This window comes from Acytostelium subglobosum (assembly GCF_000787575.1).
Source record: "Acytostelium subglobosum LB1 DNA, scaffold: scaffold14, whole genome shotgun sequence".
Classification (NCBI taxonomy): domain Eukaryota; phylum Evosea; class Eumycetozoa; order Acytosteliales; family Acytosteliaceae; genus Acytostelium; species Acytostelium subglobosum.
Window position 1 is genome coordinate 516,256 of NW_012236519.1, and position 26,895 is coordinate 543,150.

At 43.1% G+C, this 26,895-nt stretch overlaps 9 protein-coding genes across 9 annotated transcripts; 8 read left to right on the forward strand and 1 right to left on the reverse strand.

The window, feature by feature from the left end:
* Positions 1 to 766: 766 nt before the first annotated feature.
* SAMD00019534_072210 (hypothetical protein) lies at positions 767 to 2,485 on the forward strand (the record flags this gene model as incomplete). Its single annotated transcript, XM_012897628.1, has 4 exons — positions 767 to 1,803; positions 1,864 to 2,063; positions 2,150 to 2,327; positions 2,389 to 2,485. The coding sequence occupies 4 exons, from the start codon at positions 767 to 769 to the stop codon at positions 2,483 to 2,485; spliced, it is 1,512 nt and encodes a 503-aa protein (XP_012753082.1).
* Positions 2,486 to 4,174: 1,689 nt separating this feature from the next.
* Positions 4,175 to 7,381, forward strand: SAMD00019534_072220 (hypothetical protein; the record flags this gene model as incomplete). The annotated part of the gene is made up of 4 exons (XM_012897629.1): positions 4,175 to 5,370; positions 5,429 to 5,628; positions 5,688 to 6,213; positions 6,307 to 7,381. The coding sequence occupies 4 exons, from the start codon at positions 4,175 to 4,177 to the stop codon at positions 7,379 to 7,381; spliced, it is 2,997 nt and encodes a 998-aa protein (XP_012753083.1).
* Positions 7,382 to 7,662: 281 nt separating this feature from the next.
* SAMD00019534_072230 (hypothetical protein) lies at positions 7,663 to 10,765 on the forward strand (the record flags this gene model as incomplete). Its single annotated transcript, XM_012897630.1, has 3 exons — positions 7,663 to 8,753; positions 8,822 to 9,009; positions 9,069 to 10,765. The coding sequence occupies 3 exons, from the start codon at positions 7,663 to 7,665 to the stop codon at positions 10,763 to 10,765; spliced, it is 2,976 nt and encodes a 991-aa protein (XP_012753084.1).
* A 109-nt stretch (positions 10,766 to 10,874) lies between these two features.
* Positions 10,875 to 11,980, reverse strand: SAMD00019534_072240 (hypothetical protein; the record flags this gene model as incomplete). The annotated part of the gene is made up of 3 exons (XM_012897631.1): positions 10,875 to 11,391; positions 11,488 to 11,657; positions 11,732 to 11,980. The coding sequence occupies 3 exons, from the start codon at positions 11,978 to 11,980 to the stop codon at positions 10,875 to 10,877; spliced, it is 936 nt and encodes a 311-aa protein (XP_012753085.1).
* A 673-nt stretch (positions 11,981 to 12,653) lies between these two features.
* Positions 12,654 to 15,502, forward strand: SAMD00019534_072250 (hypothetical protein; the record flags this gene model as incomplete). Its single annotated transcript, XM_012897632.1, has 2 exons — positions 12,654 to 13,486; positions 13,555 to 15,502. 2 exons carry the CDS (start codon positions 12,654 to 12,656, stop codon positions 15,500 to 15,502), a joined length of 2,781 nt encoding a protein of 926 aa, XP_012753086.1.
* A 200-nt stretch (positions 15,503 to 15,702) lies between these two features.
* Positions 15,703 to 18,733, forward strand: SAMD00019534_072260 (hypothetical protein; the record flags this gene model as incomplete). Its single annotated transcript, XM_012897633.1, has 3 exons — positions 15,703 to 16,733; positions 16,808 to 16,995; positions 17,058 to 18,733. 3 exons carry the CDS (start codon positions 15,703 to 15,705, stop codon positions 18,731 to 18,733), a joined length of 2,895 nt encoding a protein of 964 aa, XP_012753087.1.
* Positions 18,734 to 19,180: 447 nt separating this feature from the next.
* Positions 19,181 to 21,595, forward strand: SAMD00019534_072270 (hypothetical protein; the record flags this gene model as incomplete). Its single annotated transcript, XM_012897634.1, has 4 exons — positions 19,181 to 19,241; positions 19,323 to 19,895; positions 19,994 to 20,266; positions 20,340 to 21,595. 4 exons carry the CDS (start codon positions 19,181 to 19,183, stop codon positions 21,593 to 21,595), a joined length of 2,163 nt encoding a protein of 720 aa, XP_012753088.1.
* Positions 21,596 to 22,351: 756 nt separating this feature from the next.
* SAMD00019534_072280 (hypothetical protein) lies at positions 22,352 to 24,284 on the forward strand (the record flags this gene model as incomplete). The annotated part of the gene is made up of 3 exons (XM_012897635.1): positions 22,352 to 22,670; positions 22,788 to 23,024; positions 23,089 to 24,284. The coding sequence occupies 3 exons, from the start codon at positions 22,352 to 22,354 to the stop codon at positions 24,282 to 24,284; spliced, it is 1,752 nt and encodes a 583-aa protein (XP_012753089.1).
* Positions 24,285 to 24,669: 385 nt separating this feature from the next.
* SAMD00019534_072290 (hypothetical protein) lies at positions 24,670 to 26,879 on the forward strand (the record flags this gene model as incomplete). The annotated part of the gene is made up of 5 exons (XM_012897636.1): positions 24,670 to 24,823; positions 24,898 to 25,056; positions 25,123 to 25,428; positions 25,500 to 26,381; positions 26,464 to 26,879. The coding sequence occupies 5 exons, from the start codon at positions 24,670 to 24,672 to the stop codon at positions 26,877 to 26,879; spliced, it is 1,917 nt and encodes a 638-aa protein (XP_012753090.1).
* Between the last annotated feature and the right edge of the window lie 16 nt (positions 26,880 to 26,895).

The window sequence follows — 26,895 nt, forward strand, 5'->3', positions numbered from 1 at the left end:
TGTCTAATATGAATTGAGCCCAAAGCGTAATCGTAGTCTGTAGAAATTGCTTGGAGGTATAACCAACTCTCCCTTGATATTCGTGGTCACCATCCCCTCAATCTTGTGTTTGATGCAGAGTTGATTGAGATCCTCTAACGACAACAAATGAGGGCTATTCTCGTCTAGCTCTAATTGGAGTTGAGACAAGAGGGGCTGATCGCACCAGAGTTAGAACATATATACGATATTATATTATCGCAACATGATACAAACCTCAAGAAACATCCAGAGAGCATCATTGTATTCATTTCGCGTCTTGGTAGCTGCCAAGATGGTTTGAGTCTTGACGTCTCTAATGTTGATGTTACTAGTGAATGTATTCTTTGGTCGCTTTGTCTCATTCTCCTCTTGAGATGAGGAGGTCAATACACGCTTCTTCTCCATTATATATAGTCATGTAATAATATAGTAATGTATGAATGAACAACAAATAATATAATACTCAACACACAATGATCACCACCATCAGAAGGTAGGTCAGGCTAATAATAAATGATTTATGGGACTCTAAAAATGAAATAATTCAAAGTTGCTAAATGCTATGCCTCATTGTATGGTGACAAGAGAAGCTGTCTACCCACGGTATTTCCTTTTTAAGATATTGGTCAACAAGATCTAGTTTATTTGTTCAATCTGCTCAGTCACATACATCATCAGTTATACCTTCAACCAACCAATCAATTATACATGAATACATTCTTTTACATATATTACCAACAAGAGGATGAAGATAAGGTATAATCAGGAGTTGGGAGTGTTGGAGAATGCGTTGGTGGAATGTAAGATTGGTGTGATGTTCCTGTGCAAGGGTGAGACTGAGTTGCCAATGCCAAGGATCGAGATCAAGGATGTCGGTGTGCTCTCATTCCCAGTGCCACAAGTGCAGATACAGAGTATGATTGAACGAGCAACACGTGCACCATTTGGTAGAGGAACAGAGACCATCACAGACCTCAATGTGCGACGTGTCTGGCAGATACAGAACACAGACATCAACATCACTGGCAAGCCATTTCAAACATTCTTCACAAGCATCACCAACAGCATCAAGGAGTCGATGGGTCTCACCAACGATACAGTAACAGCAGAGTTGTACAAGTTGTTGGTCTATGACAAAGGCAGCTTCTTCCTGCCACATCGTGACTCTGAGAAGGCTGACAACATGTTTGGAACACTCGTGTTGTCATTGCCATGTCCACATCGAGGTGGTGACCTGGTGATCAATCATTCAGGTCGTGATGAAGTGGTATCATTGGAGAATGACTCAATGTCAACGATCAAATGGACAGCATTCTTTGCCGATTGTAGACATGAAGTCAAGCCAGTCACTGAAGGCAATCGAGTGTGTCTCGTTTACAACCTGTTGAGATCAGGTGGTCGCAACGTGCAGATCAATGCAGCATCAGAACCAATCACTCAAGCATTCAATCAAGTGTTTGGTCGTGTCAATAACGATGACGCCAACAACAACGACAACAACTATTATCAATCAAACCTCAAGACCACCACTAGTGTTGCATCTACATCCAATGTATTTGATGATGATGATGAATATATCTATGAAGATGAAGATGAAGATGATGCTATCTCAACATCAAACATCCCAGAGAAGTTGGTATATTCACTTGATCACGTCTACTCCAAGTCCAACTTCACTTTGGAATCACTCAAGGGCAACGATGCCACACTAGCCCGCACACTACTCGCCTTTTCCAACGAGTCTATGATCAAGCTAGGTCTTGCATTCATTCAAATTTGGGAGTAAGTATCAACAAATCAATCATTATACATACATACTGTGTATTAACATACCCTACCTAGACATGGACCACTGGACCATAGTGATGATTATGATGAGACTAAGGTGCCAAGCGATACCAAGATCATTCTGAAGGATGTCAAAGATATGGAGACTGGAGCAATAATTGAACGCGATATACGTCTTAGAACCAAGGAGATCATGCCAAGTGGATGCATCGACGATCTCAGACCATACTTTGAGGAGGCACATGAGGACACTGGTAAGTTGTGGACACTTGAAAGTTATCATTTGATTGTGATATCTAACCTTTGTCACTCATTCATTCATTCTTTCATACATTGATAGGCAATGAAGGAGCATCATTTGAAAGATTGTATAGACATTCAGCTATTGTAATATGGACCAGTGAGTCCATGGGCAAGTTCACAATGGTCGTGTCACCAGATGTGGCATTGGAGATATTGGAGAAAGAGGTGGCCAAACTTGGTGGCATAGATGCCAATCCACTGGTGACTCAAGAGTTGTTTGTCCAAATGATCAAATCACTTGTGAGGGTACCAACAACATCTTATCATATCACCAAGATACTACAACTATTGTCAACAATCAAGAATGATCAATACCTTCCAAAGATACTTCATGCACTGTTTGAATCACTTGGCAGACTGTACTGTACTGTGATACACCAGGATACATTCATGGAACTGTTGCTCAATAGTCCATCGTGGACCCACGAGTCCATGGGAGGAGTAATGAAAACATTTGTGTCCATGGCCCCGCAGACAGCCCTACTTGACCTGTTGGCCAAGTTGTTGGAAGTGAGTGCACCACCAACAAGTTTGCATCATGACAAGTTCGCAATGCTGATCAATATGACCGATCAACTTTCCAATCGACTGGATACCATAGAGCAGATCGACCAACTCATATCAATCATCCAACATCCAAAATTCAATCGAGATCGCGAAACAATCCTCATTGGTGTAACATCTGCCGCTTACAAGATCATAATACAAGAATCAATCAAGGCCAAGGGCGCACACATATGGGTCCCACCAACCAAGTTCAGCACAACAATCTCAAAGGTAGATGCATGGTACAAATCACTCAGGGATGGCAATGCACCTGTCTACGTGAATGATTATTTGCTCAGCTCAATGTATACAACTGCTCAAGAGCTTGTTTCCAAAAATTATTGGTCCATGGACTATGAAGATGTACTGTCCTCACTTCATAAAGTAGAGTCAATCAATGCAGCTCATCCAGAATGGATCGTTGAGAGCACGCACTATCAATCATTCCTAAACAATTTGATCAATTACAAGTGGACAAACAACAACAACAACAACAACAACAATATTCAACAAGTCAACTTTGAATTGGTATCCAACAATTTATATTCTATTTGGCGACTGGTTCATCCTCACGACTCAATCATCAAAGACTTTATCAACAAGATCTGCACCAGAATGTCAAAAGACCAGATAGTATACCTTAACCAACCACCCCCAAGTGGCTTCCCATCACTCATTCACATCAGATTGTTGGGACTCTTGCACAAAGACTACGCTGACTCTCCTCACTATGCTACGTTATGGGACAATGTCGCCAGGACCAACAAGAAGATGGCAAAGACCAAGCCCGACATAACAAACAACAAGATCGTAGTTGATCAGAAATGTACTTGTGAAAAATGCAAATGGATGTACAAATTCCTTCAATCAAAAGAGATTAGACTGGAGATGTACATATCGGGCCATGTTGAGGAAATGGCTAAAGAGTTCCCAATAGATGTAGTGAGAACAGGTTCCTTTTTGGTGCTGACCAAGACCGCTGCCAACTTACAAGAGATAATGAACAAATATTATGATGCTGTCAAAATCTGTCATAGTCTTCTACAGATCAAACCTGCCACAAACAACAACAACAACATGTTGTTGACGACAGTGGATGTTGACTCAATACTCAATGATATTGTCAACACAACGCCCGCGCCTCAAGTCTATCCACACACAATTATTTAATTATTTATAGATTATTTATCCAAAGTCAGTAGTTTATTTCCAGAACCATAAAATATCCAGTTTTTTGATCGTTGAACAAATTTTTGTTGAATCTGGTCAATCTGTTCCCAGAAATGATAAATACATACAGATAAAATGATATAGATACTAGATAGGTTGAGTCCTCATTTGGACATTGGCCATAAACCAATGTACCAGATTAGACAAGTGGTAATTATTCAAAGAAAGATCTCGAGACAATGTCTATGTATACGTACTCATTACAAAGTCACATCATCATTATCTCAAATATACATATACATATACATATACATATACCAAGAGGATGAAGATAAGATATAATCAGATGTTGGGTGTGTTGGAGAAGGCTTTGGCACCATGTAAGAAGGGTGCTATGTTCTTGTGCAAGGGTGAGACTGAGTTGCCAATGCCAAGGATCGAAGTGAAGGATGTTGGTCTGCTCTCATACCCAGTGCCACCAGTACAGATACAAAGTATGATTGAACGAGCCACTCGTGCACCTTATGGCAAAGGAACAGAGACCATCACAGACCTCAATGTGAGACGTGTCTGGCAGATACAGAACACAGACATCAACATCACTGGCAAGCCATTTCAAACATTCTTCACAAGCATCACCAACAGCATCAAGGAGTCGATGGGTCTCACCAACGATACAGTAACAGCAGAGTTGTACAAGTTGTTGGTCTATGACAAAGGCAGCTTCTTCCTGCCACATCGTGACTCTGAGAAGGCTGACAACATGTTTGGAACACTCGTGTTGTCATTGCCATGTCCACATCGAGGTGGTGACCTTGTTGTCAATCATTCAGGTCGTGATGAAGTGGTGTCATTGGAGAATGACTCAATGTCAACGATCAAATGGACAGCATTCTTTGCTGACTGTCAACATGAAGTCAAGCCAGTCACTGAAGGCAATCGAGTGTGTCTCGTTTACAACCTGTTGAGATCAGGTGGCACCAAAGTGGAGATCAACGCAGCATATGAGCCCATCACTAAAGCATTCAATCAAGTATTTGGTATTGGACATGATGAAGTCAATGATGATGACACAGTGGATGACGAGAACACGGCCACGTTGGACGAGGATCAAAAGAGTGACGATGAATCAGATGATGAAGACAATGACGATGTTCAATCAGATGTAAAGATTACCAAGAAAGCCAGGACATCTCTGACAACCAACACAACAACCCAAGTTGATGTGCAAGAAGAGGATGATGACAATGACAATGAAAACAATGAGGATGAAGATGTTGATGTTGATAACGATGAGGATGATGATGATGATGATAATGTATATGAAGACAAAGACCAGGATGACAATGATGAGGAAGACATGAATAGCAAGGGCAATCATATCCCAGAGAAGTTGGTATATTCTCTTGAACATGTATACTCCAAGTCCAACTTCACGTTGGAGTCTCTCAAGGGCAGTGACGCAACATTGGCACGAACATTACAAGCCTTTGCCAATGAGTCCCATATCAAACTGGGTCTGGCATTCATTCAAATCAGGGAGTAAGTATCAATATCTACTCAACATGGATGTTCATACTAACATTATTTATTTATTAAGAGCTGGACCATGTGAATCACCTGGATATTGTAATGAGAAACACATATCATCAAGAACATCGATCATACTTAAAGATGTCAAAGATATGGAGACTGGCTCGATCATTTCAGAGGAGATACGGCTTAGGACCAAGGAGATCATGCCACGTGGATGCATCAACAAACTCAAACCATACTTTGAGGAGACAAGGGAGGCAACAGGTAAGATTGAGTACATTCTATGTACAAGCTCACTCACTCAATCATTCAATCAACTTTAGGAAATGAAGGTGGATCATTCGAGAGACTATACAGACAATCAGCCATTGTAATATGGAGTACTTTGTCTACGGGCAAGTTCACAATGGTGGAATCAGTGGATGTTGTGTTTGAGATATTGGAGAATGAGTTGACCAAACTTGGAAGCATAGATGCCAACCCTAAGGCAACTCAAGAGTTGTTCATTCAAATGATCAGGTCACTAGATAGTCATCCAAAGAAACCAGACCATATCACCAAGATCCTCCAACTATTATCAACAATCAAGGATGGTCAATATCTTCCAAAGATATTACAAACATTGTTGGAAACAACTGGTGTACTTTATTGCACTGAAATGCATCAGAATGCATTCTTGGAACTATTCCTCAGAACACCATCAATGACTTACGAGTCTATGGACGAGATATTGAAGACATTCAGCAATGCAGTCCTTGAAGGTTCATTGTTGGGCATGTTGGACAAGTTGTTGGAGATGTTTGCTCCCGAGACAAGCATTCATCATGATAAGTGCACTCTGCTTCCAAAGTTTGTCGATCAATTTATCGATCGATTGGACAAAATAGAATATATTGACAGACTAGTATCAATCATACAACATCCAATAATCGACGAACTTAGACATCTCCAGGACAAGATATCATCATTGGCAAGCCATCTACTCATTCCAAAATTCATCCCAATTCCAAACACAAGATATAATGTCGTTCAACCAAACCAGAGTTTCAGCACAACCATCTCAATGGTGGATACAATGTCCAAACAACTCAAAGATGGCACAGCACTTTTCTTCGTGAACGACACATTGCTGAGCCAGATGTACACAAACGCCTTCAAAATTATCATCGACAATAGATCATACTTTGACTATTCAATGATACTTCCAATGCTTCCAGTCATTGAACAACTCAATGTGGCCCATCCAGAATGGTTGGCTGACGACGAGAACAAGTATTATCAATCATACCTCAAGAAGTTGATTGACTACAAGTTGGAAAACTCTAATGAGACGATTTCCAACAATCTTTATTCAATCTGGAGAGCTGTGCATGCTGAGGACTCAATCATCAAAGCTTTCATCGCCAAGATATGTATCAAAGTGATCAGAATTCGAAAGATTCTAACCAGATTGCTTGGACTCTTGCACAACGAGTTTGCCGACTCGCCACACTACGCCACATTATGGGATCAAGTTGCCAAAAGCATTTTGAAGCAGGCCAAGACCAAGCCAGACACAACAGACAACAAGTTCGATATTGCAGTCGATTGTGATTGTGACGATTGTGGGGGAATCAAGAAATTCCTTATATCCAATGAGACCAAGCTGAACCTGTACGTGTCCAAGTGGGATTGTAGTCTTGACCATGTTATTGAGATGACTGAAGACCTCCCACTTGAAAGAAAGGCAACGAGATATCCATACTGCTCACTAGAGTTGACCAAAACAGAGGAAGGTAAACAAGAGTTATTGGATATGTACAATCAAGCTGTCAACATATGTCATAGTCTGGTCAAGATACCTCCTTCAAACATATCCAACTTGGACAATGCTGGTGACCTTGACGCAATGAATGCCATAGTCAACTCGACTCCTGCACCACAAGTCTATCCACACGACATGCCACCCAAGACTCCACCAATGGTTTTAGATGAGCCAATGGAAGACGATGATAATGATGATGATCAAGAACCATAAAATATCCAGCTTACCCTATTTTTGGTGAATGATAATGAAGCTAGTGATGGCGATCATTCATTCAATCACCCAAAGCGTGTACATATATAAACATACAGATAACATAATTATTACATGATGTAGCGATCAGTTACTCCTTTGAGAATCAGATAAAGGGTCATTAAACCAATGAACCAGATTAGCAATCACATTCAGATCTAGACTAACAGCACTCTTTAAATACAGCCACAAAGTAACATCATCATTGTCATCATCTTTATCATCAACAAACATACTTAAATATGTATAAACTTATAGATCCACAAAATAATAAGATAGATTGTAAATATAACAAGGAGTTGGGAGTGTTGGAGAAGGAGTTGGCTCAGTTTAAGAAGGGCGCGATGTTCCTGTGCAAGGGTGAGGCGGAGTTGCCAATGCCAAGGATCGAGGTGAAGGATGTTGGTGTGCTCTCATACCCAGTGAGACAGGATCAGTTGCAAAGTATGATTGAACGAGCAACACGTGCACCATTTGGTAAAGGAACAGAGACAATCACAGACCTCAATGTGAGACGTGTCTGGCAGATACAGAACACAGACATCAACATCACTGGTGATTACTTTGAAACCTACTTCAACACCATCACCAACAGCATCAAGGAATCATTGGGTCTGACCAAAGAGGTGGTGACAGCCGAGTTGTACAAGTTGTTGGTCTATGACAAAGGCAGCTTCTTCCTGCCACATCGTGACTCTGAGAAGGCTGACAAAATGTTTGGAACACTCGTGTTGTCATTGCCATGTCCACATCGAGGTGGTGACCTTGTTGTCAATCATTCAGGTCGTGATGAAGTGGTATCATTGGAGAATGACTCAATGTCAGCAATCAAATGGACAGCATTCTTTGCTGACTGTCAACATGAAGTCAAACCAGTCACTGAAGGAAATCGAGTGTGTCTCGTTTACAACCTGCTGAGATCAGGTGGCACCAAAGTGGACATCAATACAGAACCAGAACCAATCACTCAAGCACTCAATCAAGTGTTTGGTCGTGTCGATGAGTCCAATCTCAAGCGCAAAGATGTTGAAGAGAGCGAGGAGCGAGATGGAGATACCGAGGACAAAGTCATCAAGATGGCCAAGACATCAACAACTACAAGCAAGACTACCAGAGTTGATAATGAGGATGGAGATGATGATGACAAAGACCAGGAGGCAGAAGAAGTCTTTATCCCTGAGAAATTGGTTTATACGCTTGAACACGTGTACTCAAAGTCCAACTTCACTTTGGAGTCACTCAAAGGTTGTGATGCAACACTGGCGCGAACATTGCAAGCCTTTGCCGAGGAGTGCCAAATCAAACTCGGTCTGGCATTCATATATGTTACAGAGTAAGTACATATACCTATTCAACTAAGTGATGTAACTAATCATAGCGTTCATGTCATGGTTGGAACAGAACTGGAGGTTGCGAAGATGGTGGATATCTTGATCCAGACTCGACCAAATTCAGATTGATGAATGTAAAGGACTTGGTGACTGGGGCCATGCTGGAGGAGACAATGCCTCTAGACACCAGAGAGATCATGCCTAATGGATGTCTGGACAAGATAAAACCATACTCTGAGGAGGCCCATGAGGCAACAGGTAGGTTTAGATTACTTCATAAGCCAATGTATGTTTATTGACCTCCTCATCACTCATAGGCAATGAAGGTGCATCATACGAGAGACAGTATAGACAATCAGCCATTGTGATATGGAGTACAGAATCAATGGGCAAGTTCACGATGGTACTCTCAAAGGAGGTCGCGTTCAAAATACTCGAGAAGGAGTTGTCCAAACTTGGAAATGTGGATGCCAACCCTTTGGCGACACACGACCTGTTCATTCAAATGACCAAGTCATTGTTCAGATTGAAACCAACATCAGAGTTTGTCACCAAGATGCTTGGACTGCTATGCTCAATCAAGTCTGATCAATACCTTCCCAAGATGATGTTGGCCATGCTCGAGACCACTGGAAGCCTCTATCAAACTGGAATGCATCAGGATGCATTCTTTGAACTGTTGCTCCAACGGTCTTCAATGAATCAAGAGAACATTGACAGTGTGATGTCATCATTCTTTGCAGTTGTCCCAGTAAGAGCTGCACTTGACATGATGATCAAGCTATTAGATGTTATCAGTTATACACCTGACACACTCGATCATATTGCTGGAGCCACATTGCTCCCCAAGTTGGCCAATCAGATCATCAACAGACTGGATGCAGTGGAACTGTGCGAAATTATGATCAGCACCGTCCAACAACAAAAGGTGTTTGATGGACAACGACAACAACTACTGGACAAGTTGGTATCGGTCGCTCAAGAACTCCTCATGCCCAAGAGTGATGAAATGAGATGGTCTGATTATTTCTCCAAACATTGGTCTCGCTTCCACAAAGACCTCAAACAACCAACTGTGACATTCGACACGATCATTTCAAAGATTGAGAGTCTGGAATCATCACTGGGTGATGGCAATGCGCCAATCTATGTCACCGACTCATTTCTTTGCCAAATGTACACACAGGCATTCAAGGTTGCTACTAAAGGAAGCAATCTTGACTACATTCTGCCAGTCCAACCAAACATTGAACGACTCAATGCTGCGCACCCCTCTTGGGTAGCCAACAACCCCTCCTACGATGAGATGCTCAAGATGATGATCGACTACAGGTACGATTCCAAAGATGGTGACCACAATCAAACGGCCAACAAACTTTATGCATTATGGAGGTTGGTGCATGCCCATCCAGGAACACTCATATTCGACTATGTCACCAACATAGATGGCTTAAAACCGAGGGATCATTACTACAACCATGCCAAAGACATCCCTATCGACGCACTTGTATTATTGTTGGGACTCCTGCACACTGAGTTTGGAAACTCTCCCCATTACACCACTCTTTGGGATAATGTTACCAAGACACTCAAAAGCAGGATAGTGATCAGGCACGATGCAGACCCCAATTTCAAAGTCTACATAAATTGTACATGCGACACCTGCCAAGACCTGGTCAGCTTCCTCCAATCCAAACATGTATTCACGAAGATTTCTGTCTACACAGATAGAATGGATCATTTCCTAAAGGAGGCAGCAAACTTCAAGCTTGAGGTTAGCAAGGGTTACTTTAATACTTTAGAGTTAAAAAAGACCAGCGGATTCTATGAGGTCAAGTTGGACCACCACAATGCCGATATCAATAGGTGTCACTGTCTCTTCCAATTGAGGCCCCCAAACAGAGATGAGGTACTCAGAGATGTCATCTGCTTGAAACCTGCACCAGAAGTCTATCCACACACCTTGGCAAAGGTAATCACACCCATCACACCAACCCTACGACTCAGACGATGAATACTAGTTGGTTATCTGGCACCATTATATTTACTAAGTTAATTAAGTGTTTATTAAATAAGTTTGTTACCGATTATATCCATCTAATGTCTGTTTATTTAGGACTTGATTATTGAGCGCACAGCATGCGGGACTCAATGTCGAAGGGAAACTGTGGAAAGATGTTCATGGTGGATTGATGTGTTTGTAAATCGGTGGAATAGACTAGGTAGATAATTGAAGTGTCTTTCTGATTCACAACTAATGAAACAATGTAACCGGATTGATCAAACGCAAACTGAGCATTGGTGTTGGTTTCCACTTTAAACACTCTCTTGAACTTCTTGGCGCTAATGTCCAGTACGCCAATTTCAATGTGTTTGTCCTGTTGGATGCAGGCATACAATGTAGACTGATACATATAGAGCTGTTGAACACTGCCGCCGATCATATCCAGGTAATATGGTATCTCCACGTATTCAAATGTCTTGGTCTTCAACGAGTATATGCCTATTGGCAACGAGAAGATTGGGATGCCGGTAAAGATCGACACATTGTATCCATACAGATAGTACAAATGAGTTGTACTGTCATATTGGCCATAAGCATATAACATGCATTTGTTACCTTTAAATGGAATGTTCACACTGATTGATGTGGTATGTATGTCATTCATACAAGGGATGAGTTGTTAGAGGATTATAGCATAACATTAATAATTGGCACGGTAGTGTTCTTCTTACACTGATTGATTGTTCAGATCAAAGATTGCGAGGTTTGACACTGAGGTATTGTCGCAATAGGTGGCCAATGCCAGTCCACTTTCAAGGTCTACAGAGTTGACTTGATAGATGATAAAACCATCGTTTGCCAACTCTTCATTGAACATAGCCTTTGTCGTCAGTTCTCCAGTCTGTCTGGTCAGATTGAATTGTTAATAATGATGAGCACCTGTAGGATATTGTCCTATCAATCAATCAATCATACCTGACCGTTAAAGATGGATATAGACATGTCCGTACCAAGCCCTTGGACCATGACCATGTAATCATTGCCGGAGCATTGGAGGAGGTCGACGACGAATGGGCTCACCTGGTTCTGTATTAGTTGGCCAGAAGTAAAGTTGAAAAGAGTGAAATTGCCATTTGTGATACATCTGAATGTCGACAATGTAGTTGGGCGGGAATCAATGCAGGATGACTGTGACCAAAACAACACCAACGACAACAACAACATCCACGATACTCTATGTTGTGTTATCATGATTAGATTGAGATGAGTGAGTGAGTGAGTGAGTAAGTGAGTATATTATATATTCGTTGATTTTAAACAATAAGGTATATAATTCATTGAGATACAAGTACTTGTTGTATAGTAGTAGGGTAGTCTGATGAGGGAGAGATATGACTTGAAGACAAGTAAGAACATTCCTTGGAATGACATCTGAACCTTTGACATTGAAAGTAATTGGATACCTTCCAAGAGCAGGATTAATTAACATTTTTGATTGGTTTGGAAAGTCGTCAGGCCCAGCAACATCGTAAAAGTTGGGCGAAACTTCATCCCCACTTGATCATTGTATCACATCAGTTGAAACAGATAAACATAGACAGATAACTGAGCCACTCCATATGGAGGAGAAGGCATAGTAGCTAGATGAAGGATGTTTATCATTGGTACATACCAATGAATGGATGAATGAACAACAGATTTAAATCTGGGGATCTTGATGACTCACATCATCATCATCAACGTCAACATCAACATATATTACTTACCTACTACAACAACAACAACAACAACAACAACAACAAACAAATGAATAATGGTATACCGCACAGTCAAGATAGATTATAATAAGGTATTGGGAGTGTTGGAGAAGGCTTTGAAACAATGTAAGACGAGTACAATGTTCCTGTGCAAGGGTGAGACTGAGTTGCCAATGCCAAGGATCGAGGTGAAGGATGTTGGTCTGCTCTCATACCCAGTGCCACCAGTACAGATTCAGAGTATGATTGAACGAGCCACTCGTGCACCATTTGGCAAAGGAACAGAGACCATCACAGACCTCAATGTGAGACGTGTCTGGCAGATACAAAACAAGTATATCAACATCACAGGCAAGCACTATCAAACCTACTTCAACTCAATCACCAAGAGTATCAAGGAATCAATGGGTCTGACCAACGAGGTAGTGACAGCAGAGTTATACAAGTTGTTGGTCTATGACAAAGGCAGCTTCTTCCTGCCACATCGTGACTCTGAGAAGGCTGACAACATGTTTGGAACACTCGTGTTGTCACTGCCATGTCCTCATCGAGGTGGTGACCTGGTTGTCAATCATTCAGGTCGTGATGAAGTGGTGTCATTGGAGAATGACTCAATGTCAGCAATCAAATGGACAGCATTCTTTGCTGATTGTCAACATGAAGTCAAGCCAGTCACTGAAGGATGTCGTGTTTGTCTCGTTTACAACCTGTTGAGATCTGGTGGTACCAACGTGGACATCAACGTTGATTCAGAATCAATCACTCAAGCATTCAATCAAGTGTTTGGTCGGTTCACCAAAAAGCCCAGTCATATCCCAGAGAAACTGGTTTATACACTTGAGCATGTCTACTCCCTTTCCAACTTCACATTGGAGTCACTAAAGGGCAGTGACGCAACATTGGCACGCACCTTACAGGCCTTTTCCAACGAGGCCCAGATCAGACTTGGTCTGGCATTCCTTCTCATCACAGAGTAAGTCGTTCATTACAATTTCATTGATCAAACAATGATCATGACTCTAACAAGCTCATGTGGTAAAGGGAAGGAATATACGAATATGATGAAGATCCAAGTAGTACCACAATCATATTGAATGATGTCAAAGACCTTGAGACTGGAACAATACTTGAGAAGAACATGCCCCTTGACAACGGTGAGATCATGCCCGATCGATGTCTGGACAAGATCAAACCATACTCAAAGGAGGCCCAAGAGGCAACGGGCAATGAGGGTGCTTCATATGATCGACTATATAGACGATCGGCGATTGTGATATGGAGTACAGAGACCTTGGGCAAGTTCACAATGGTACTCTCAAAGGAACATGCATTCGATACATTGGAGAAGGAGTTGTCCAAACTCGGAGGAGTGGACGCCAACCCACAATCAACACACGATCTGTTCATTCAAATGACCAAGTCATTGTACAGAGTTCGTCCAACATCAGAGTTTGTCTCCAAGATGCTTGAACTGCTGTGTTCAATCAAGTCTGATCAATACCTTCCCAAGATGATGTTGGCCATGCTCGAGACCACTGGAAGCCTCTATCAAACTGGAATGCACCAGGATGCATTCATGGAACTGTTGCTCAAAAGGCCTTCAATGAATCATGAGAACATTGACAGTGTGATGTCATTTGCATCTGTCGTCCCAGTGGGTGATGGCATGGACATGTTGATCAAGTTGTTGGACATTATCAATCATACTCCCCAAATGCGATCAACAACACTATTCCCCAAGATGGCCCAACAACTTATCAAACGATTGAATAATGTCCAACAATGTGACACACTCATCAGTATAATCCAGCAACAGAAAGTGTTTGATGGACAACGACAACAACTCCTGGACAAGCTAATAGTTGTCGCTCAAGGACATCTCATGCCCGATCATCAAAAGATCAGATGGACCAGAGATTCAATCAAGGATACCGAAGTCACATTGGCCACGTTGATAACAAATATTGAGAGTCTCTTCAAGACACTTGGCGAGGGACAAGCTCCCATATACATCAACGAATCATTCCTTGGTCAAATGTACAAGAAGATATTCGATGATATCAAAACATGGAGAAGCCTTGACATTGAATGTCTTCTGCCAGCCTTGCCAATCATTAATCGTATCAACTTGGTATATCCATACTTGGTAATGGAGAACAATGACTATGACTCGATGCTCAAGAACCTCATTGAATACAAGTATAAATACGATATGACAGACGACAATCTAGCAGCGAACAAACTATATTCAATCTGGAAGTTGGTGCGTGGCAATGATTCACTCCTCACAGCCTTTGTCAACAATATCTGTGGACTCAAGAAGCCAACATCAATGTATGATACGGATAAGCCTATCGAGTTCCCATCTGGAACACTCATATTGTTGCTTGGACATCTGTACCCTGAGTTTGTCAGCACAACACAATACATATCACTCTGGGATCACGTGACCAAGGAGAACTTGCACAAGACAATGAAGAAGCCCGACATTGACGACCCCAGTATAGAGGTCAAGTGGCATTGTTCATGTGTGTCGTGTTCAAAGGTGACTGATTTCCTCCGTTCAATGGACACATCCTTGAAGATGACGGTCTCGAAATTCCTCGACCAGAAGAATGTGATGATCATGGTGGATCGATTCAAACTGGATAAAAAGATTCTAAAGGATTCCAATGAGGAGGAAGAGGAGGAGGATGATGGAGATGGTGCGACCACTATATTATTGACAAAGTCCAATGATTTCCAACAACTCAAGTTGAACATATACAATGATGCCATCAACATCTGTCACAGTCTATTCCAGATCAGGCCGGCCAACAGCGACTATCTACTCACTAGTGTGATCAACAAATTCCCTGCGCCCGAAGTCTATCCACACACTTTAGCCAAGATCATAACGATCCCTGAACCTCCAAATGAAGTTAAATCAGAAGATGATGATGATTATGATGATGATGATGATGAAGTTGGTGAAGATGAAGTTGATTAATTAATTAATTGCAAATAAATGATGTTCAATCTCTTCCAAAATTGGTAAAGTGGTTAGAGTCCACTCGGTCGAATTACTGATCATGTGATCAATCACAAACACATATATATATACACAAAAGAGAGAGAGATATGATTATACAGTATAATAATAATAATAAAGAGTTGGAGAAGGCTTTGGCACAATGTAAGAAGGGTGCTATGTTCATGTGCAAGGGTGAAGCTGATTTGCCAATGCCGAGGATTGATGTGAGGGATGTGGCCGACCCACTGTCATTTCCAGTGAGACAGGATCAGTTGCAGGGTATGATCGAACATGCTACACGTGCACCTTATGGCAAAGGAACAGAGACGATCACAGACCTCAATGTGCGACGTGTCTGGCAGATACAGAACACAGACATCACCATCACGAGCAATCATTTCCAGACATTCATGAGTGGCGTGATCAGCGTCATCAAGGAGTCGATGGCATTGGTGAACGAGACAGTGACAGCAGAGTTGTACAAGTTGTTGGTCTATGACAAAGGCAGCTTCTTCCTGCCACATCGTGACTCTGAGAAGGCTGACAACATGTTTGGAACACTCGTGTTGTCGTTGCCATGTCCACAACGAGGTGGTGACCTGGTGATCAATCACTCAGGTCGTGATGAAGTGGTGTCATTGGAGAATGACTCGATATCCACGATCAAATGGACAGCATTCTTTGCTGATTGTCAACACGAAGTCAAGCCAGTCACTGAAGGCAATCGAGTGTGTCTCGTTTACAACCTGTTGAGATCAGGTGGCAAGAAACTGGACATCAGCATAGCATCCTCTTCATCCATCATCCAAGGATTCAAACAAGTCTTTGGTGGTGCTGATGCGGAGATGGAGATGAAGGACGACCACATGGATTCCGAGGATGATGATGAAGATGATGAGGATGACGTCAAGATCGTCAAGAAGTCCAAGACATCGACAACAACAAACATAACAACCAAAGTTGACAGTGATCAATCAGATGACGAAGATAGTGATGGTGATGATGGTGGCGGCGGTGTTGGTGATGGTGAAGGTGAAGTTGATCTCATACCCAAGAAGTTGGTGTATTGCCTTGATCATGTATACTCTATTGCCAACTTCACTTTGGAGTCACTCAAGAGCAGTGATATATCATTGGCGCGTACATTATTGACTCTTGCCGATGAATGCAACATCAAACTTGGTCTGGCATTCATTCATATCAAGGAGTAAGTACCATACATACATCACTCATTCATCAATCATTCAATCATTCACTCACTCATTCCCTCGTCCACTCAAGATCTGGAGACTGCATGGATGGCGAGTTATTTGGTATAAATAAATCGAGTATCATATTGAATGATGTCAAGGACCTTGAGACTGGTACCATCCTCGAGCAAACAATGCCCCTTCATCATAATGAGATCATGCCATCTGGTTGTCTCGACAACATCCGTCCATACTCTGACGAGACCAAAGAAGCAACAGGTATGATACCCATTCAATCAATCAATCATTTTCATACTAACATACACATGTGCACCCAACAGGTAATGAAGGTGGAACGTATGAGAGGCAGTACAGACGATCAGTGATAGTGGCATGGAGCCAAGCGATCATGGGCAAGTTCACAATGATCATTTCAACTGATGTCGCTTTGAAAGTGATGACCACAGAGTTGGCCAAGCTTGGAGGCATCGATGCCAACCCAAAGGCAACACATGATCTGTTTGATCAAATGTTCAAATCGTTGAACAGAGTGACCATCACACCGGACCACGTTTCCAAGATGCTGGGACTATTCCAATCAATCAAGAATGATCAATACCTTCCCAAACTACTTCAATACTTCTTTGTGTATGCTGGAAACCAAGTCACTGGATCTGATGCTCATTTGGATGTCATCCAGGAACTATTGCTAAAGAGACCGTCAATGAACAAGGACGACACGATGCTTATGATGATGACTGGTTTCATGTCACTTGTTACTCAGGATGTGGCTCAGACTATGATGTCCAGGTTGTTGTCGTACGTGACATCTTCCCCAGAGGACACGCGACTGAACGACATATTGCCCATACTGGCCAATCAGCTCACAAGAAGTTTGGACACGATCGAGCAATGTGACAAACTTATCAACATGGTCCAACATCATTCATTGTTTGATGACGATAGACAAGAGATATTGGATGCGATATCATTGGTCGCTGGTGAACTACTCGTTCCAAAGATGCCCAAGTCTGATCGATCGTGGCCAGGAAGATCAGTCGTTGCCAAACCGCGCAAAGGTCAGACCTTGAATACCATCACCAATATCGAGCGATTGGCCAAGTTGCTGAGTGAGGGCATAGCTCCAATATACGTGACCGACTCAATACTATGCAATATGTACAATCAGGTACTTAGAATCATTGATGTCCAACGAGATGGCACTGGCCTAGGTGAGGAGGAGCTCATGGCCTCGATGCCCATCATGGAGAGGATCCATACAGCGCACCCTGAATGGATCAAGAATCAACACTACACTGGTGTGCTACAACTTTTGATCGATCATAAGCCTATCGACCAAGAGGGCGCACATCTGTATATGATCTGGAGGATCATGGTCCAAGATGGTGGCCGCCACCTCCAGTTGTTTGTCAACAAACTCTGTGGTGGCGTCACATCGAGCGCGCTCCTCAACTTGCTCAAACTTCTGCACGCCAATGAGTTTGCTGCCGCCAACTCGAGCACCAACACACACTACGCGACACTCTGGGTATATCTCACCAAGATCAACATCACGCTGGCAAAGACCAAGCCCACAGGCAACCAATTATGCGTCATCATGCCAACATGTCAATGTAGCAACTGCAAGAAGATGGCTACATTCCTGAGTTCACAGAATACGGTCCAGGAGTTCTCATTCGACACCCGTGACAATCGTAGTCATCTTGAGTCCGTTGCCAGCAGGTACAGCCTGGGACAAGTGTATGGCAGAGGTCGGCACCCACAGCCATTGACCGTGAAGAAGACCCCCGCCAACATTGCCGAATCACTAAACAGGTATAACGAGGCGGTCATCATTTGTCATGGTCTGTCACCGATCAGACCTGAGGCTGCAGCAGCAGGACCGACTGGTGACATTCTCAATGAGGTGATCAATGGCACGCCCATGCCAATTGTTGCCAACGTGGACGAAGAGGATGAGGAGGAAGACGATGGTGATGTGGAAGTCATACGCTAGCCCATAATTATTTTGTCTCGAGATATATGCATGGACCATGTCTGCATGCCAGAGGGGTGCGAATGGGCACCCTTGAACAGGCTCTTCCCCCACGTGTTGTTCCAAACTGACAACCCGACACCCACCACAAACACCAAAAATAAAAAGTTTGATCGTTTTTGTGATCAAAGATTCGTTTTTGGGGTTATTTATTGGGGCCGGTTTACCTGTCTACAGACAGATATCTGTTATGACTGAGACTGATGGCGGGCGCTTTGTTCAACGTGAAGAACGTCCAAACGTCATCACACATCATACCCTACCCTTACATATCACTCCTGAGTCTGCGATATGTCATGCGATCTATTTAATGATGACACACATCATCAGAGTCTGACTCTTCATAATAATCATATATTTATTTTAACCAAACTACAAACATACAGATAAATAATTATAATAATAATAATGTTTTCAAAGAGTTTGAGTCTACTTCTTATCCTGAGTTTGTCACTCTTTATCTCCACTTGTAAGCAATTCTCACCCATTCTCATCAACTAGCTCACTCCATCACTCACGACTGACTCACTTTAATCAATCATCCAAAAAGGTAATGGAGCTATAGTTGTGACAGCAATCGACTATGCTGGTACATTTGCTAATATGGGTGCTACTGGAATGACTGGAACCACTGCCATGTACATAAGGAGAGCTGACAACTCCGTATATGCACTCGGTATCGCACAATTGAGCACTTTTGGAGCAAAAATCACCTATGGCTCCGATGTCCCATTGCACGGAACACTCGTTGCCACACAGGGTGGCACAGACTATGATATCGCCTTGTGGGGCGCCTCTCAAATCATCAAGACCTCGGCAATTTCCACTGCTGGCGGTCCGATCACTATTGTCGGAGCCCTCTTCCAGAACGACCCAGCCATCAACCAACTCAGCCAACTTGTTGTCCTTATCCCACCCAATACTGTTTCGTTCATTGTCACCGCCACTCAAATGAACACAGAAACCATGTCCATCTTCAACATCAGCTACGCTGAGTCCCACCCCGTCGGTATCAATTGCATTCAAGGAATGACAACAACTGCCAACATCTACCCTGATGGAGACTACAGCCAATCTGTCACATGGGCCAAGAGAAGGAACCTCTTTACTTTCGGTGTTCAATGTATGTCATGGTACTTTATTGATTGATTGATTGAATGATCAATGTCTGGAATGATCCCATGCTGACACTCCTCCTCCATCACATGCCAACCAATATAGCACCTAGCATGGCCTCGTACCTGTTGGTTAATTCCGGAAATTCGATCCAAATTTCTGGCAACAACTATGGTTGTGATATTAACAAGGTTGTTGTCAAGTTGGCCGGTATCCAATTGACAGTCACCACATTTGTCGACCATTACTCTTTCACGGCAACTCTTCCCAAGGCTTCATCTGCCGTCTTTGATACCACCGGTCTCTCAGTCCCAGGCACCAAGTCTCTAACCATTGCCATCAGTGGTCTAACCATGCCAGCTCAGCCAATTATTATCGGTATGCATCACCTTTAAACCTGAGCAATCAACTTCAAACTAACCTAATCAATCAATCAATCAATCATGTTTAGCTCCATTCATCACCTCTGTTACCAGTGTTCAGAGTGTCACAGGAGGAAGAGTGACCATCACTGGAAGCAACTTGAGCACAAGGAATGCTGACAACTCGACTGTTGCATACACCATTATGATGGGCACCATTGCTTGTGCCGTCGATCCAGAGATGGAGGTCGTGTCCAACAGACTGACCTGTATCATGCCAAGTGCCGAGTACTCGGATGCCTATCAACCCCTTGCCGTCAAGGTCACCATCAACAATGTTGCATCAAGCGGCGACGTCTCCTTCAACTACATCGTTCCATCTTTCACCTCTGAGCCATTCCAATTCGGCCAGGTGATCATCATCAGAGGCGAGAGTATGGGTAGCTTTGAGACCATGCAGGTCTCGTTGGGCGGGGTGAACACCTCGTTCGCCGCCACCATCCTGCGTGAGGCCAGCCAGATTTTGGTCCTGCCAATCGCTTCCACCCCACTCGGCGAGCCACAGACTGTTTTGGTGAGCAATGGAGTAAACCTTGTCGACTCTGATGTCACACTCCAACCGACCAACATGACTGTGTCCAACGTCAGCCTGCCAGTCTCTGGTGGCAGTGTTAACATCACTTGGTCGCCAGTCGAAATGATGAACAATGTGGACAAGGAAGACATTATCGTCCCCCAATGCATCGAGTACGACTGGTCCGTCGCCGGAGATATGATCATCTGTCAGTTGCCAGCCGGTACCGGACTCAACCAGCCACTCACCATCACAGTGTACAACGTTACCGCGTTCACTGGTTCATTCAGCTATTTGTCGCCAGTTCTCCGCAACGTCAGCAGCGTTGGCAAGGATGGAGGTGTGATCACCATCACTGGTGACAACTTCTTCCCAACAGACAATGTTGCCGTCGTCATTGGCGACATTACCTGCAAGAATGTCAATGTGACCGATGAGCACACCATCACCTGCTCGATCGAGAAGGCCGACCTCCCCTCCACCCTGCCCACTGGCGAGCAAGAGATCAAGGTCACCATCGGAGAGCAAGAGGTCAAGGCTCCAGTGTTCACATTCACTCAGCCAACCAACCCAACCACCTCCACTACCTCCACTACCTCCTCCACTACCACCACTTCCCCAACTACCACCACCTCTACCTCTACCTCTACCTCTACTACTTCATCTACCACTACCACTACCACTGCCAACCCAAGCTCAGCAAACCGTCTCATGAATGGAATGATCTTCACAATCTCCGCAAGCCTAATCGGCATGTTGTTGATTGCCTAATCATCATCATATCCTCAAGTTATAAAATAAACACCATTTACATTGAATTGGTAATATTATTGATTGATCTAGTGATTGGAATTCCAAATGGTATACTAGAACTCTCCAAACATAGTTGGAACTAGTTGGGCGAGGCAGCGTGTTGGGTTACACACCCTTTCCCAACATGGTCCCCCAAGAGTGTCACAAAAAGGGTACAAGTGTTTGATCGATTTTGTGATCAAATTCGTTTGTGGGCCAAAAGATATCTTTGTTGTACAACTCCAAGAACAACCAAACGACATCAACCTCGGACTCTTGTTAACTGTTAACAGTCTATCAATTTCATAAGGTTACTTATTTACAAATATACAGATAATGACATCAAATTATACAAGTGTTTTTCTTATCCTGAGCTTGTCTCTAATACTACTCTTTGTTTCATCTTGTAAGTATAAAATTACACTTGATCACTCAATGAATGAATGAATGAATGACTCACTCAATCAATCAAATTAAATAGGTGATGGACAAATAGTTGTAACTGCAATTGATTATGCTGCTAATTATGCTAATATTGCAGCCACTGGATTGTTGGGAACTACTGCAATGTCTATTAGGAGAGCTGATAACAACGCCATTTATGCACTTGGTGTTGATCAAGTGCATGCATTGGGTGCCAGGGTAACCTTTGGCACTGATGCTCCTTTGCATGGAACACTAATTGCAACACAAGGTGGCCAACCAAAAGATATCTGTCCATGGGCCATATCAGCAATGGTAAAGACATCAGCACTACCTACAGCTGGTGGACCCTTAACCATTACTGGTGCCTTCTTCCAAAATGACCCCACCATCAATCAACTTAGCGAGGTCGTTGCACTTGGTACTGCAACTCCAATCTTCCTTGTCACTGCCACACAAATGAACACTGATTCGACTGCCATCTTCAACATCAGCTATCCTGACCTCCACCCAGTCGGTATCAACTGCCTACAAGGACTATCAAACAGCGCTGAGTTCTACCCTGATGGAGACTATGGCCAGAACACCCAATGGGCAAAAAGGAAGAACCTCTTCACCTTCAATATTCAACGTATGTCAAGTGATCATTATGATTGATCGAGGTCTGGAATGATCCCATATTGACCCCCAACACACCCAAACATAGCCCCAACTATCACAACACTCCAACTTATATTAACTGGAACAGTGATCAACATCAATGGTAACAACTTTGGTTGTGACATTTCAAAGGTTGTTGTTAAGTTGAACAAGATATCATTGCCAATTGTCAAGTTGGTCGATCATTACACTATACAGGTCAGTCTGCCCAATGCCACCTCCAACTACTTTGACGCAACAGCTCTCTCAATGCCAGGCAACAAGTCACTAACAATGACAATCAGTGGTCTTGGCGGCAACATGGTTGCTCAAAAATTAACAATCAGTAAGTATAGTGATTGATGGAACACAATCAATCACTCACTCACTCACTCAATCAAACATTTTAGTGCCATTTACTATATCTGTTACCAGAGTTAGTATGATCATGGGAGGAAGAGTGACCATCATTGGAAGTAATTTGAGCACAAGGAATGTTGATAACTCAACTGTGGCATACACCATTATGATGGGCTCATTGACCTGTGCAGTCGATCCACTTATGGAGGTAGTGTCCAACCAACTCACCTGCATCATGCCAAGTGCCACATACGCTCAAGCTGAGCAATACATGCCAGTCGTCGTCACAATCAATGGTGTGTCATCAATTGGCAACATAGCATTTAGCTACATCCAGCCCTCTTTGACCTTCCAACCATTCCAATTCGGCCAACAGATTGTAATTAGTGGCAAGGATATGGGTACCCTTGATACCATGCAGGTCGAGTTCAATGGAGTGAACAGCACATTCTCTACCACCCTCCAGCGTGATGATGGCACTCAGATCATGTTGCTTCCAGTCCCAGCATTGGTCCCACTTGGTGAGCCTAAGCCATTGAACACGATGAACAATGGACAGTCTATAGTCGAGGCAGAAATATCAATTCGAGAGATGAACATCACCTTGTCCAACACCACCATGCCCGTCACTGGAGGTTTGGTTATCATCACTGGTGCACCAGTTGGACTGTTCAAGCCGATGATCATCAATGATATTGGTGTCCCTCAATGCAAGTCCATCGAATGGATTGAAGACCCACCAAAGATCAGCTGTCAATTGCAAGGTGGCAGTGGTCTCAACATGCCACTCACAGTCACCTTGTACAATGTTACAGCACTCACGACTACATTCAGTTATTTATCACCAGTACTATACAGTGCAAGCAGCATTGGCCAAAATGGAGGTGTGATCACAATCATTGGTGATAACTTTGCCCAAGTTAATGATCTGGCCGTGGTCATTGGTGGCATCACATGCAAGAATGTCCAAGTAACCGATGAGCACACCATCACATGCTCTATCCACAAACAAGACTTGCCATCAACATTGCCAACTGGTGAACAAGTGGTCAAGGTCACAATGGGACAACAAGATGTTCTTGCTGCATTGTTCACATTCACTCAGCCACCACCAACTACCACATCCACTACCTCCACTACCTCTTCAACAACGACCACAGGTAATCCAAGCTCGGCAGACCGTCTCGTGAACAGTATCATGTTCACAATTGTCATAAGCCTTATTATTAGCATGATGTTGCTCTAACTTAATTATATTTTATTATGGAATACATAAACAAGTACATTAATTGTTTACAACTATCCTACAAAGTGTCATCAATCAATCCCACAAAGGGGAGTGTGGGTTTGATCTCCCCATGTGATTGGTGGTTTGTGAGATAAGTGTGGGTTTTGATTCCCATTTTCAAGGATTTGATGGAGAAAGAGAGATAGTTGATAAAACACACACATAACAACTCTTAAGTTAATGACACATCTAACTTCATCATTATAACATCAACCTATCTATGTATATATATAACATAATCATTAATTAATACATACATACTATTACTATCAATAAACTACTAGATAGTAACAATCGACATTTGTACATAACATCGATAAAGACTGAACAATCAAACATAACAATGTCTTGGAGCAGGTGTAGCATCAATGGCAACAAGTCAATGCCTGTGAGGTGTGCACATTCATCTGTCACAATAGCTTCAACAAACTCTATATATACATTCGGTGGATGGGATGGTGCACAGGTGTTGGAGGATTTGATCAGATTCGATATAGGTATGATCATACATACGTCAATGACTTGTTTGATTGATTGATAGATTAGAGATGTTAACCATTATGACCTTTAGACACATCATCATGGGACTTCCCTCTACCTGTCAATGGCAAGAAGCCATCAAAGAGAGCAGGTCACAGCTGTACCAGACTATCAAACGACACAAGCTTTATCATCTTTGGTGGATCAGATGGTGAACACTACAACTCTGATGTCTACCTCTTTGACATTGGTATGTGATGTCATGTTATGGTCACACTCATACTTCATACTAATCGTTGAACGACGACTCAAACAGATAAGATGCAATGGAGTGAGATACAGACAACTGGAACGATACCACAGTCTAGGTCTAGACATAGTGCCACACTGGTACAGGGACAGAACAAAGTATATATATTTGGAGGATCAGATGGCCATGGCATATCAAACTCACTCTATGTACTGGATGTCCTGACGTGGAAGTGGTCCATTCCCAACTGTATCGGTGATCCACCACCCGCGACATGGGGACACACTTCCTTCCTCTACAACAACTGTCTATACTTCTATGGTGGATGCTTGGGCGACTCAATGTCTGGCAACATGAACATCCTTAACCTATGTACGCATGCTCATCAACATGCCATCACTCACTCTCAATCATTCATTCACTAACTCAATCAATCAATGTAGCCAATCATGAATGGAAAGTGAATGTAAAGGTTGATGTCGAGGCTGGTGGAGTAGCACCTGTGAGCAGAGCAGGCCACTCGTGCACATTGTATAAAGACAGAGCGATTGTGTTTGGTGGCGCCACAGACAATGATAAGATACTCAATGATACGTTTGTCTTGGACATTGAGGCAATGTCATGGAAGAAGTTCTCTGGCGACAATACACCGACGTTACGATGCGCTCACACTGTCGAGCATGTAAATAATAGGTTCTACATATTCGGAGGCAGCGATGGCAAGCACTACTTCAAGGACATATCGATACTGGACGCCGACAAGGTCATTGCCAAGATTGAACAGGCACCCAAGAAGAGAGTGCGACTAAGACCCATCAAGAACTCGAATGATCCTGCTCCATTGACCTCATCATCAGACAACACAACGACTTTGACATCATCGACAACTACTACTACTACATCCAATACAAAGACATCACCTTCCAACTCCTCAACAACATCCAACAACAATGTATCTTCGTCCGCCAAGCATGCCAACACTGCAGTCACCAACTCCACGCCATCGCCAGCATCAAGTACCAATGGTGTTGGTCATAATGAACCGTATCAACCTCCATCATCAAGAGGCAACACCAACAATTCATTGAACAATAGCAACAACAAGGTCAACAACAGCAACAACAACAACAACAATCATGCACCAGCCCCTCCACAGCCACCATTATCAAAGAGTCAAACCAGTCTAAAGATCATTCCTCCATCGCCACCCATTCGCTCAACTCCTCCTCCTCCACAACCAATGCCATCCAAGTTGAAGAAAGCTGCAACTCCATCCCCTACAGCTGCCCCAATCATCATTGAACCAAGGATCCAGAAGCCAAAGCGTAAGTGTGTCGACAGTCACAGTGATCACTGATTGATTGTGGCACTAACAATGACATGTCATCACCATCACACTCTACACAGAGATCATTGAATGGCTACAAAGTATCAACTTGTCAAAGTATGAGAGCAACTTTATTCAGAATGGAATCACTCTTGATATCTTGGACTACCTGACAGAGCAACACCTGATTGATGACCTCAAGATTCCAACATTGGGCGCTCGTCTAAAGATACTCAACTGCATTCAGCTGGAGAAGGCCAAACAGCTGGCCAAACACAAAGAGAGAGATGAGAAGGAGGTACTGAGGGAATCGATCGAGAGTCTCAAGGTGATGGCCGACTCGCTCTCAGCCTCTGTCCAAACACTCAGCATGTCATTGAAGCCGACGCCAACCCATACCTCCTATCAGAACGGACACACCAGTCCCAATCTGATGGGAATGAACAATGGACGAGGACGCAGAGGGTCCAATGCCTTTGAGCATCCATTCAAATGATAATAAACATCACATC